This window comes from Pseudophryne corroboree, chromosome 2, assembly GCF_028390025.1.
Source record: "Pseudophryne corroboree isolate aPseCor3 chromosome 2, aPseCor3.hap2, whole genome shotgun sequence".
NCBI classification, from domain to species: Eukaryota; Metazoa; Chordata; class Amphibia; order Anura; family Myobatrachidae; genus Pseudophryne; species Pseudophryne corroboree.
In genome coordinates, this window is record NC_086445.1 from 1,011,894,226 (window position 1) to 1,011,908,326 (window position 14,101).

Consider the following 14,101-nt stretch of genomic DNA (forward strand, 5'->3'; position numbering starts at 1 on the left):
GCCGGGATCCTATATGCCGGGAAAGTGACTGCTTCCCAATTAACCACCTACTGTACATGGTGGCCCCGCTGTTGTCTCACAAATAAGTAGTAGTTACCACTGTCTTCAAGTTTCTACATAATATTGGTCCTATAATGTGTATCAAACAGTCTATATATCAGTGGGAGAGATCCCTTGATTATAAATGACACCCTAATAGCTGGTAGGGATATATTGCCAGCCAAGCAGGTTTAGGATTTGTTAGTGGGTGTTTGGTATAATAATCACTTCTACAACACATCAAATCAAAGTTCCCCAATATTACATCTTCCAAAGATATGTTCATCATAATTTATGACACGTCATGTACAGTTGTGATACCTAAAGTATAAAAGGTTGTAATCCCCTAATATTAGGGTATAGCAAAAAAATATATTAAATTAAAACAAATGTCTGGAGTAATTATTCTCATCTATTTCTCATCTTAATATGAGGTGCTGAAATAGAGTCAGTCAATCAAGTTTTATGATATGTTGACATTGTTATGAAATACAGTATTATAAACCTTGATGATTGACTGACTCTATATAAGCACCTTATATTAAGATGATAAATAGTATAAATGTGATAATAACTATAATTACTTAGAATAATTGTATCAATCAGAGATCTTTGGGATACTACCAACATTTATTGATACAAATGGTAACAAGTGGCATATTATTACCCCTTACGGGTGGTATTCAGTGTGCCGGCTGTTCAGTATACCGGCGCCGGAATCCCGACACCCGGCATACCGACAACTATTCTCCCTCTTGGGGGTTCGCAACTCCCCTGGACGCGCGCCACCGTGCCCGCAGCGTGGCAAGCGTAGCGAGCCAGCAAGGGGCTCATTTGCGCTCGCCCAGCTGTCGGCATGCCGGCGGTCGGGATCCCGGCGCCTGTTGCTGGGCGCCGGTAACCCGACCGCCGGCAAAACATACTACACCCACCCCCCCTTACACATCTCCAATGCCGGATCCCACCTGGGAATTGGAAACGGGTCCTTCCCAGGTGGGATCCGGCTTTGGACCTTAGAGGCTGCCTTTCCCAACCAAGTAATTTGGCGGGTCGTCTTGCTATGGGGGGTGGGACTGGAAATACATGTGATCTGTGTGGAGTTTATGTTTTTGTCATGTGAAATTTTAAAATTATTAAACAGTACTTCACTATGGGGGTCATTTTGACCTGATCGCATGCTGCCATTCATCGCAGCGTAGCGATCAGGTCAGAAGTGCGCATGCGCCGCAGTGCGCCGGCGCATGGCTGACAGGCGACGGCTGTCATTGCCTAGCGATCGACTCTTCCTGATTGACAGGCAGAGGTGTTTGCTGGCCGGGAGGAGGCGGCACGGCGGCGTTTGGTCACCGTTTTGTAGGCGCGGTCCGTCCAACGCAGGTGTGGCTGGTCCGCAGCGGCTGTGTGACGTCACACACAGCCGCTGCGACCCGGGCAGCGACGAGTAGCTCCCGGCCAGCACACAAAAGCTGCGCTGGCCGGGAGCTACTCCTGAAGTACAAAAACATCGCCGATGCTTTTGTACTTCTACGACGGGGCTGGGACTGACATGCGGGGCGGGATAGAACCTGTGCTGGGCGTCCCCCCGCATGTCAGTGTGGATGATCGTAGCTGTGCTAAATTTAGCACAGCTACGATCAGGTCGGAATGACCCCCCCATATTTTCTTATCCCATCCATTTTGGGTACATTTGAATGAGCCTAATGAGACGTATGCTGTGAGATGTGACATCTGCTGTATCCGAAGTGGCCTATTTATGAACAACCTACATATGCAGTAGCGCTGGATCTCTCCCAGTGATATATAAACTATTTGATGCATATTATAGGACCAATAATATACAGGAACTTGAAGACAGTTGTAACTAATACTTATTTGTAAGACTACAGCGGGGCCACCTTGTAGGTGGTTAATTATATGGTGAAGACAATTCCAAGTTGATACTTCATAGAATGTGTACGGTGTTATTTATGAGAAACTAACCAAATAGAGGACAAATTAGCAGACACAGGTTTTTTTGTATAGTATTTTTATACACACTTTCTGTACTTTTACGCTCGTCTCTATAGTTTTAATATAGGACGTGATATGTCATTTTTAACATTATGAAATACAAGGTATGTTTTAAAACCTACTGTATAAGGGCACCTACAGTATTACAGACACCCTTTATCGTATTGTACATATGGGAGACTAAACCTGTAATACCCTGCCTAGGGAATTTAACAATAAGATCTCTTACCGGTTGTATGGCCCCTCTGCAACAGGCTGGTCCCTGTGACTGACTGGCAGGATGGTCCCTGTGACTGACTGGCAGGATGGTCCCTGTGACTGACTGGCAGGATGGTCCCTGTGGCAGACTGGCAGGATAGTCCTTCTGGCTGGTCTCTGGGTGCAGGAATGCAGTGTGCTCTCACTCTGTGCAGCAAAGTAAAGTGGAACACAGGACAGAAAGAAATGGAACGCACAGTTCCATTATGCTTCCTCTTCCTGTGTACAGTGTACACAGAACAGGTTCTACCCTCCCAACACTATACTGTTTCTATTAGCCCACAGGCCTGTCATGTAACTGTAGCCACGCCCCCAGCACACAGCCACTTCCTGACCTCGTCTTATCAGCACTGTTTAGATCAGGGGTGTCCAACCTTTCACCTTCCCTGGGCCACATTAGAAGATGAAAATTTGGTTTGGGCCGCACATAAAATAACAGTAACGATACCTGATCATCCAAAAAAAACATAGAAAACATAGTTAACATATTAAACTTGCTTGTAGCTGTGCCCCTGTAGCTGCGTCCCTTGTAGCTGCGCCCCTTGTAGCTGTGCCACTATAGCTGCGCCCCTTGTAGTTGTGCCCCTGTAGCTGCGCCCCTTGTACTGTGCCCCTTGTAGTTGTGCCCCTGTAGCTGCGCCCCTTGTACTGTGTCCCTTGTAGCTGTGCCCCTGTAGCTGCGTCCCTTGTAGTTGTGCCCCTGTAGCTGTGCCCCTTGTAGCTGTGCCACTATAGCTGCGCCCCTTGTAGTTGTGCCCCTGTAGCTGCGCCCCTTGTACTGTGCCCCTTGTAGTTGTGCCCCTGTAGCTGCGCCCCTTGTACTGTACCCCTTGTAGCTGTGCCCCTGTAGCTGCGTCCCTTGTAGTTGTGCCCCTGTAGCTGCATCCCTTGTAGTTGTGCCCCTGTAGCTGCATCCCTTGTAGTTGTGCCCCTGTAGCTGCCCCCTTGTACTGTGCCCCTTGTAGCTGCCCCCTTGTAGCTGTGCCCCTGTAGCTGCGCCCCTTGTACTGTGCCCCTTGTAGTTGTGCCCCTGTAGCTGCGCCCCTTGTACTGTGCCCCTTGTAGTTGTGCCCCTGTAGCTGCCCCCTTGTACTGTGCCCCTTGTAGTTGTGGCCCTGTAGCACTAGCTGCCCCCTTGTACTGTGCCCCTTGTAGTTGTGGCCCTGTAGCTGCCCCCTTGTACTGTGCCCCTTGTAGTTGTGGCCCTGTAGCTGCCCCCTTGTACTGTGCCCCTTGTACTGTGCCCCTTGTAGCTGCCCCCTTGTAGTTGTGCCCCTTGTAGCTGCCCCCTTGTACTGTGCCCCTTGTAGCTGCCCCCTTGTACTGTGCCCCTTGTAGTTGTGGCCCTGTAGCTGCCCCCTTGTAGCTGCGCCCTTGTACTGTGCCCCTTGTAGTTGTGGCCCTGTAGCTGCCCCCTTGTACTGTGCCCCTTGTAGCTGTAAAAAAAAAAACACACACACACAGACACATACTTACCGCTCCTGCAGCGCTGCCTCCGTCTCCGTCCGCTGCTTCTCTCTGCTGTACTACGGGAGGGACGTCTGTACAGGACACTGTACAGCGGCGCAGGCCGCGGCCACGGACAGACACCCACCCCCGGCTCACTTACGTGTTCTTGTACAACCAACTTCTCCGCTGGGCTCCTCTACTCTCGCGCTGCTCAGTCACGTGTGCCGCTATGCAGCGGAGGAGGGCTACACTGTGACTGACAGCGGAGAGGGCGTGAGCTGGTGCTGGTCCCAGCAGCAGCAATCCAATCAGGATGTGCTGACAGCCTGCTGGGGCCGGCTCAGCCTCAGATGTGGTGTCCGTACTCGAAAAAAAAAAAAAAACCTCTGCTGCAGCGCTGCTCCTGGGCCGCATTACTAGCCGACTTGGGCCGCATGCGGCCCGCGGGCCGCAGGTTGGACAAGCCTGGTTTAGATGCCACAAGAAAGCAGTCTCAATCAACAAAATATGTTGATTTACTGCCGTCCAGGCCAAAGGGGTGAGTGGGGAGGAAGGGCACCTGCTGTGAGATGCTGCGTCTGGGAGCTCGGCTCGGCGCCACTGACAATAGCTGACAGCCAGCTGAGTGAGGAAGGGAGGAGGGAGGAGGGAGCAGGACTTCACAGACAGTTTGTCTGCCTGTCGGACGGAGTTTGCTAGGGGGGGCGACCGCCCCCATCGCCCCCGTCTCTATCCGTGCCTGAGAGGAACACTGGTATAATATCATCGTGGATGCAAAAGATCCAAAGTGTTCAGTTACTAACAGTGCTTATGGAGCACTCATTCTGTACTCTCTCCGCTGCTGCTGTAGCAAACCCAGATAACACACAGAAGCAGTCGTATCTCTATATGTGTAAAATACAGATATACGGTGTAATGATTAGCATTACTGCCTCACAGCACTGAGGTCATGGGTTCAATTCCCACCATGGCCCTAACTGTGTGGAGTTTGTATATTCTCCCTGTACTTGCGTGGATTTCCTCCGGGTACTCCGGTTTCCTCCCACAATCCAAAAATATACTGGTAGGTTAATTGGGTCCCAACAAAATTAACCCTAGTGTGAATGTGTGCGCGTGTGGTAGGGAATATAGATTGTAAGCTCCACTGGAGCATGCCAAAATATTCTCTGTAAAGCGCTGCGGTGTATGTGCGCGCTACACAAATAACTGGTAATAAATAAATATACAGATATGTCGTCATACACTATTGCCGAAGTCGCGCCAAACAGCCCTCCTCAGCGCCAGCTCCCGTGCGCCTGCTTGCGGCAAGCATCTTATCCGCTCAAGTATGCGTTATGGTTGCCCAGCAATGTGACAAAATAATTGCCGAAGACTGCACTGATTAATGTGTTTAGCGACACTTGTATATCTGTGTGCGACTTATTCTGAATCTGTATCCGAAGTGCTACAATGCAGCGGCTGCCGCCTATTTTCACACCAAGTTTCATTGTGCTTCACCTGCGACTTTGTACACATTTGACAACTAATTCCTGTGTGGATAAAGTCGCAGCGCGGTGTCCCTGGTACAGATTGATTGGTGTTCCGCTCTGCGCAGCCCACGCACGCCAGACGTCTCGCAACACATGGTGCATTGAGGCTAAGTGCCGGAGGGCACATCTGTACACGTTATTTGCTGTGCGCTTCTTTTCAGCAATGTACACCCGATTTTCCCCCAACTCTGCAGCAGACCCATCATTATAATTATAATGAATTTATTGGCCTGTGTTTATTCATGAGAACAAACCTCTTTGGTAATGCTGATGGGTTACCATGACAGAGGGACTACGCTTTCTGCAGACTGTTATTACGGCCCGTGCTGTGCAGTGCTGCAGAGTAAGTGGCGTTGTCTAAAAGAAAAGATAATTTAAGTGCTTGTTGTCGATGGCGACTGCTCCGTTCCTATCTTAGATAGAAAATGCCGCGGCAGCGGAGGGAGCAGGCCAGGCTAGCAGCATAACTCCACTGAGAGGTCACTCTCACGCCGTGTCTCATCTCCGCCCTATTATTAAATATGAAGATCTGGCATGAGGAACATTATTTTGTTGCTTCCTTGTATGTCACTGCGCTATATAATTAATAATAAAATATTAATAATAAAATACTCTCAGTATGTGTCCTATATCAAACTCATTTTGCTGCAATGGATATATTTGCTGCGATGCCTCTGCATGGCAGACCCCTTAGGTTTCTCTCTGCCCGAATGCACAAACCTCTGGGTACTGTAGTGATAATGTCGATATTATCTTAGACCGCAAAGCTATACCTCTAAATACACTATTATCGTGGAGCCGCTATGGCCGCTAGTCGGAATACACGTGCTACGCACTTTGTACGCTATTTGCATACAGAGTCCTGCACGAGGTACGCACTTGGCGTACACACGCCGCGCTGAGTGTACAGAGTACACACAGCGAGCGCACACACACTTGATAACCTTTAAACCTTGTTAATGATACATTGTAATGATATGCTTACACTTTAAACCCTTAGCAGCAACGTACTGCAACGATGATATACCTTAAACCTTAAGTAGCGCTGACGATATAAAGTACCCGCAGTGCGTACACCTTACCAATACCTATACACTTTATACAGATAAATACACTCTAAAGCCCATGCAGGAAAGTGAAAACACAACACTGATTTGTAGTTGCAACCACAGGGTTCTAAGGCCACAGTGGATTAATTCCAAAAGGTAAAACAGTACAAATCATACACTACAGGCTAACAAGTAAATCTAAACAGAATAATGGCTACAGAGAATGTACATACGTGAGAATGTTCGCAAGCGCAACCCGAGCCGGTCCTCCGCTGGTCATACAGATAGCGTTCAGAGTCTTCTGACCGGCCAGGCAACAATGGGCTTTTTATACACAACATGCATACACAATACAATGGTCACTGTAATCTCATTGTCCATTGGACACAGGGATGTGTCTTTACATTACAGAAGAGGTCATAGGTGGATTTGAATAGGTGGGCGATGTCTTTCCCCAACTGCTCTTGTGGGTGGTATCCTCTGGATTCCCGCCGCATACATAATATACAGTAAATACAGTTAATGTTCATATTCTACTTCTGCGCATAACTATACGCAGGAACAAGCGATCTTTCTCTAACCAACACCGGAATGTTACCCTCAAAATACCCTACAGCTGGATACTAGACATCACCTTCCAACCTTTATCTGACCCTTCCTGTCATGCAAAGGCGAATCCCTTAGTCCTGGAACTGTTTAAACTGTTAATACTCGCTGACACTATTGGGTTAAATATGTAATGTTCTAATAACCCTCTATGCGTTCACAAACTCTACCGTAAATGCGCATACCACGCGCTAAGGCGCATGGCCGTGAAAAGCTCCGTTACGCAAATTGCGGATATGCGCACGCACGGCAGACCGAGTGCACGCGCAGCGGGCATGTGCATGGGGTTAGTACAAGGCATATACATTACAATATTTTTCGACTTTGACAGTAGCTTTACAGAACTTGCCCTGGATAGCAAATGCCATTGTATCCTTCGGGGCCCCCTACAATAGTGTCCACTAGTGCACATGCAACCTATGGCTGCACGTGCACTTTACAGCTGCTGTGGCATAAACCCAGAAGTGGTGACCCTTATCTGGACAGCTGGATTTTGTGTAACTAATGAAGAATTCCGGTGTGACTAAGGGGCTCATTCCGGGCCGTTCGCACGCTGCGGTTCATCGTAGCGGTGCAAACGGGTCGGTTCTGCACATGCACGGCGGACGCAATGCGCAGGCGTGTTGTTGCTCAGCGACGGCGGTCGCTGGGCAACGTCGCCGGGAACGAAGAAAGCGGTCGCAGCGTGGATCGCAAGAAGATTGACAGGCGGGAGGCGGATCGGGGCATCTACTCACCGTTTTCCGGCCGTGGAGATCAGAGCCGGATTAAGACCATGGGGGGCCCGGGGCACTTAAGACAGTGGGAACCCTAATAGAGAGAAGGCAGATGAATATATGTATATGTATGTGTGTGTGTGTGTGTGTGTGTATATGTGTATATATATATATATATATATATATATATATCCATCAAAAACGAGGCGGCACTCAGAGACTTCAAGCAGCAAATGAATTTAGTGCAAAAACTGCAGTGAAGCAATCAACGTTTCGGGGTATTTAACCCCTTCATCAGGGTTCTGTGTGTGGTATATATATATATATATATATATATATATATATACACACACACACACACACACACACACACACACACACACACACACACACGCGCAGCAGCTTAGTAAAACTTGCCTTCCCAAGCAGCACACAGGGACACATCACATGCCAGCCAAACTCCTTCCCCGCACTCCCGTACCCACTGCAGCGGCGGCCACACAGACAGGACAGCTGAGCGACGGCTCAGCTGTCCAATAATGTATGAATGAAGCTGCCTGCCGCTCAGTCATTGGCTGGGCACGCAGGCTGCAGGGACAGGCTGCTTCATTCATACATTATTGGACAGCTGAGCCGTCGCTCAGCTCAGCTGTCCTGTCTGTGCGGCCGCCGCTGCAGTGGGGATGGGAGCCGGGGAGCGCAGCACCACAGATCGGATCGGAAGAGAGATCCGATATGTGGTGTGGCAGGGGGCCCTTTTGGAAAGGGGGGCCCGGGGTACGTATCCCCCCGCTCCCCCCCCCCTCTTAATCCGTTTCTGGTGGAGATCCGAACGCAGGTGTGTCAAGGCGTTTAAACTAAAACGTTTTGTTCTCTTATACTGCGCCTTCTAGATTAGCAGCTGGTCCTTCCCTCGTGGTGTACACCTGCACCAATTACCAACATATGCAAACAAATGAGGTTAGGCTCTCAGCGCTGAGCCCACTATTAGTAGTGAAAATTTATAAAAAAGGTCACAAACACCGTTTTTAGAGGTTGTTTCAGGGGTTTCCCATAAGTGTCTCTCTCCTTTCTTATAGACTGACACTTACTTTTTAACCCCTTGAAGCGTTCATCAAAAGGTTTCTTTTTAAAACGTCCCTGATTCCTTCAATCACGTTCCCACTGTCAAGACCCGACTCAGCGCATCAGCAGTGATACAGACACCATGAAGATATAAAATGGGAAAATTCCCAGCAGGGATATTTAATATACAAACAGTGATAAAATGTATCAAGATAGTAGCACGTCCTATTAAAACATTGTAACAGATGGAGAGGATCGTACCCGCTGAAGATTGAGGCTGTGCACTACCGCTGAGAAGATCCGGAATATCTCAGCGTGCTGTTCTGGCAACAGCCTCAGGCATGCAAGCGGGCTGTGTTCTCCTCACGTCCTCACGTCACAGCCAGAACAGCACGCTGAGATATTCCGGATCTTCTCAGCGGTAGTGCACAGCCTCAATCTTCAGCGGGTACGATCCTCTCCATCTGTTACAATGTTTTAATAGGACGTGCTACTATCTTGATACATTTTATCACTGTTTGCATATTAAATATCCCTGCTGGGAATTTTCCCATTTTATATCTTCACGGTGTCTGTATCACTGCTGATGCGCTGAGTCGGGTCTTGACAGTGGGAACGTGATTGAAGGAATCAGGGACGTTTTAAAAAGAAACCTTTTGATGAACGCTTCAAGGGGTTAAAAAGTAAGTGTCAGTCTATAAGAAAGGAGAGAGACACTTATGGGAAACCCCTGAAACAACCTCTAAAAACGGTGTTTGTGACCTTTTTTATAAATTTTCACTACTAATGTTGGGATCAGCGCTGAGAGCCTAACCTCATTTGTTTGCATGTGTCAAGGCGTTTGGAGGGCGGATGTCTAACGTCAATTCCGGGACCTTCATCGCTGGATTCATGGCACAGGGTAAGTAACTGCAGGGCTAGTCTTATTTTACACAACTTTTTTAGCATAGCTGGGCTGCACAAGCGATCACCTCCCTGCTATGCTAAAATGCACTCCTCCATAGGCGGCGTCTAGATCACACGAGCAGCAAAAAGTTGCTACGTGCAATCAACTCGGAATGACCCCCTAAATACAGGTAAAGATGTACGTTAATGATCACGTTATGAATGCAGTCATTAATACATCTCACTCAGTGGGGCCACTTGGCTATATTGTAGCTAATAAGATACATTGGCAAATGCCAACTGAAGATGGCGATAGTTATCAGAGCCAAGCTTGGTGCATTTGGCCTGATGGCAGCCCCACAGAAAACTAAGGGACTTCTGTCCAGAGGGACTGTACTCTGATCTCACATTCAGGGGGAACCTAAAACTCAGAAATCAAAAAAATGTTGTGGGTTTTATTTTAAAATAGTTTGAAACATCTCGCCCAAGTGTATAAAAAAACATGGATGGGCCCAGGGGCAGATTTAGGTCCCACTCCTGTCAGTTACAAAATGAATATTTAAAAAATAAGTCGTAATGACAAAATAAAAAAAAAAGAATCAACTGACCTCATCACCCTGGTGTGCCACCCTTAGGCAGGTGCCTCATGTACCTAGTGCTTGCTCCCCCCAAACATTAGAGAGGCGCCATCCACCAGGACCCGCGATTGCCTGTGCATGCCGCCGCCGTTACTAGCGGCAGCGCTATACACAGTGCCGGCCCTATACATACAGTACGCGGCCGAGTAAGGCGCCGCACATAGAGAGCACTCCGGCCGCGTACCTCGATTCACTGACTTCAATGTCATTGACCGTGACAGTGCTGCTGCTGCGGACGCGCCCGTACTCCCCTCCCGTGTAGTGCCGCATCACTCATGCATATGTAAAGAGCGGTGGAGCGTCATGATGTCACGCCGCTGATTACATATGCGCAAACTGTGCTGGGGCCGGACATCCGACGTCGCAGCAGAGGGACTTGGAGAGATAATGGAGACTTGTTTGAAAATGCAGGGGCAGCGCGCTCCTGCCTGCCCGCCCCGCCCGCCAGGGGAGTATGTATATCTGGCACTGTGGTCACATATGTATATCTGGCACTGTGGGGACATATGTGTATCTGGCACTGTGGTGGTATATGTGTATCTGGCACTGTGGGGGTATATGTGTATCTGGCACTGGGGACATATGTATATCTGGCACTGTGGGGGTATATGTGTATCTCGCACTGTGGGGGTATATGTGTATCTGGCACTGTGGGGGTATATGTGTATCTGGCACTGGGGACATATGTATATCTGGCACTGTGGGGACATGTGTAACTGGCACTGTGGGGACATGTGTATCTGGCACTGTGGGGGTATATGTGTATCTGGCACTGTGGGGGTATATGTGTATCTGGCACTGTGGGGACATATGTATATCTAGCACTGTGGGGACATATGTGTATCTGGCACTGTGGGGGTATATGTGTATGGCACTGGGGACATATGTGTATCTGGCACTGTGGGGACATATGTGTATCTGGCACTGTGGGGGTATATGTGTATCTGGCACTGTGGGGGGTAATGTGTATCTGGCACTGTGGGGACATATGTATATCTGGCACTGTGGGGACATATGTATATCTGGCACTGTGGGGACATATGTGTATCTGGCACTGTGGGGGTATATGTGTATCTGGCACTGGGGACATATGTATATCTGGCACTGTGGGGTATATGTGTATCTGGCACTGTGGGGGTATATGTGTATCTGGCACTGTGGGGACATATGTGTATCTGGCACTGTGGGGGTATATGTGTATCTGGCACTGTGGGGACATATGTATATCTGGCACTGTGGGGGTATATGTGTATCTGGCACTGTGGGGGCATATGTGTATCTAGCACTGTGGGGGTATATGTGTATGTGGCAGTGGGATCATATGTGTATCTGGCACTGTGAGCATCTGTGTATCTAGCACTGCTGGGCATCTGTGTATCTAGCACTGCGGGCCAGCTGTGTATCTGGCACTGCGGGGGCATCTGTGTATCTGGCACTGGGGGCATCTGTGTATCTAGCACTGTGGGGGCATCTGTGTATCTGGCACTGTGGGGGCATCTGTGTATCTGGCACTGTGGGGGCATCTATGTATCTGGCACTGTGGGGGCATCTGTGTATCTGACACTGCGGGGGCATCTGTGTATCTAGAACAGTGGGGGCATCTGTGAATCTGGCACTGGGGGCATCTGTGTATCTAGCACTGTGGGTGCTTCTGTGTATCAAGCACCGTGGGGGCATATGTATATCTAGCACTGTGTTGGGTCATATGTGTATCTAGCACAGTGGGGGCATCTGTGTATCTGGCACTGGGGGGGGGCATCTGTGTATCTGGCCCTGGGGGCATCTTTATATCTGGCACTGGAGGCAACTTTGTATCCGGCACTGGGGGCATCTGTGTATCTGGCACTGTGGGGGCATATGTGTATCTGGCACTGTGGGGGCATATGTGTATCTAGCACTGTGGGGGCATATGTGTATCTGGCACTGTGAGGGCATATGTGTATCTGGCAGTGGGATCATCTGTGTATCTGGCAGTGGGATCATCTGTGTATCTGGCACTGGGGGCATCTGTGTATCTAGCACTGTGAGCATATGTGTATCTGGCACTGGGAGCATATGTGTATCTGGCACTGGGAGCATATGTGTATCTGGCACTGTGGGAGCATATGTGTATCTGGCACTGGGAGCATATGTGTATCTGGCACTGTGGGAGCATATGTGTATCTGGCACTGTGGGAGCATATGTGTATCTGGCACTGGGAGCATATGTGTATCTGGCACTGGGAGCATATGTGTATCTGGCACTGGGAGCATATGTGTATCTGGCACTGTAGGAGCATATGTGTATCTGGCACTGGGAGCATATGTGTATCTGGCACTGTGGGAGCATATGTGTATCTGGCACTGGGAGCATATGTGTATCTGGCACTGGGAGCATATGTGTATCTGGCACTGTAGGAGCATATGTGTATCTGGCACTGGGGGTGCTGAAGCTGCCTGCCACATGGTCTCTGCCACCCACCTCGTCTCCGCCAGTGTCTGAGCTCTGCAACGTGCTGCCAGTGAGGTGACAACGGAGGTAAGCAGCTGCATAGTTGCTTTCTTCTGAGATACTGTACACCCACAATATTGCATCAATAATACAGATCAATTGGGCAAACTTATTCAGGCATAAACAGATATAATGCAGTAATTATATACGTTCCTGTCATAGGCTTTTTTCCTTTGCATGTAATTCTAACTTTAGGTGCTTCTCATGTAGATACCTGGGAAAAAGCATGTCCTACACTAACAACTGCTTGCCAAGCTCATAATCTGTTGGTAGAAATCAACGTAATTTATTAAGCCAATAATCTGCATTGCTGGTGTATGAGACATTGTGTACAGGAATATGATTGGTTTAATGCGTTTTAGTTTCTGTGTGGGAGCAGTAAATCTGCATATTATCCTGATTAAGGCGCCACCTTGGTGTCATGTTATTAGGTCATCAAACCATTAATTAACAGCTGGAGTCCAGGCCTAATTGTTTTACTTCTCTTGTTCCACAGCTTCCCTGAAGGTGATAGGCCTGGTATGTGCCTCCGTGTGCGCCTGGTACATGGGGTATCTCTTTGCAGAGATACTACCTGAAGATTCCTTGCAGACTGCTATTGGAAGCATTCAGCAGATAGGCGCCAGGCCAGTTATCAGAGGTAGGTCCTCCCTCTGTTCAGTTACCCCAGAGCATTGTAGTCTTATCAATTTCATTTCCAGGAGTTGTGAATTTTTTTTGTGTCACTCCATAAAGTGCCGTGGTCACCTAAACTGACTGGAGGCAGCCATTTTGTGGACTGCACCATTACAGGGAACCGGCTACATCCCGGATGCCTAAGGTGGATGAGTATTCTCAGTTATCATGATTATTACATCAGCTTGCAGTAGGGACTGCCTCCGCTGTGTAGATGGTGGCTTCAGAGGTGAGTCTGCAGCGGAGCCCAAAATTCAAATAGGGAAACCGCACCAACTGCCACCCCAAACATCGCTGGCCGGGACTCACTGGCAGTTGGTGTTGTTCCCCTATTTGAATTTTGGACTGTGTTGCAACCCCACCTCTTGAGCCACCACTGTGTAGGTACCACATTACACTTTATGGAATTCCTACAGGTCTTCCAGAATTTGTCTGGAATGAGGTGATCAATATTGTGTTCCAGCTTCAAATTTGTACGTCTGAAAATATGCTAATGCTGCCGCCTGAAAATTAATTGAGGTGCCACTGCAGCATCGTAGATCCAAACATCTGCGTACAAAGGTGCAGCAACGGGGTGCAGATCCTCTGATAAGTGACCATCGGAGGAAACCTCTGAGCGAGAAAAGAGTGGCTGCGGGAATGGTGGCGCTGGCGCCATGTTGTTTGCATACGAGCTCACAGTTGTAGGCTG

General features: G+C 48.8%; 1 protein-coding gene across 1 annotated transcript in view; it reads left to right on the forward strand.

Annotated features, from left to right (window-relative positions):
• Positions 1 to 14,101, forward strand: part of FAM3B (FAM3 metabolism regulating signaling molecule B) — a 142,644-nt gene that overhangs the window by 52,056 nt on the left and 76,487 nt on the right. Inside the window, exon 2 of the mRNA XM_063956598.1 lies at positions 13,232 to 13,375. Coding sequence (XP_063812668.1) covers positions 13,232 to 13,375 — 144 coding nt within the window. The remainder of the gene's footprint in view (positions 1 to 13,231; positions 13,376 to 14,101) is intronic.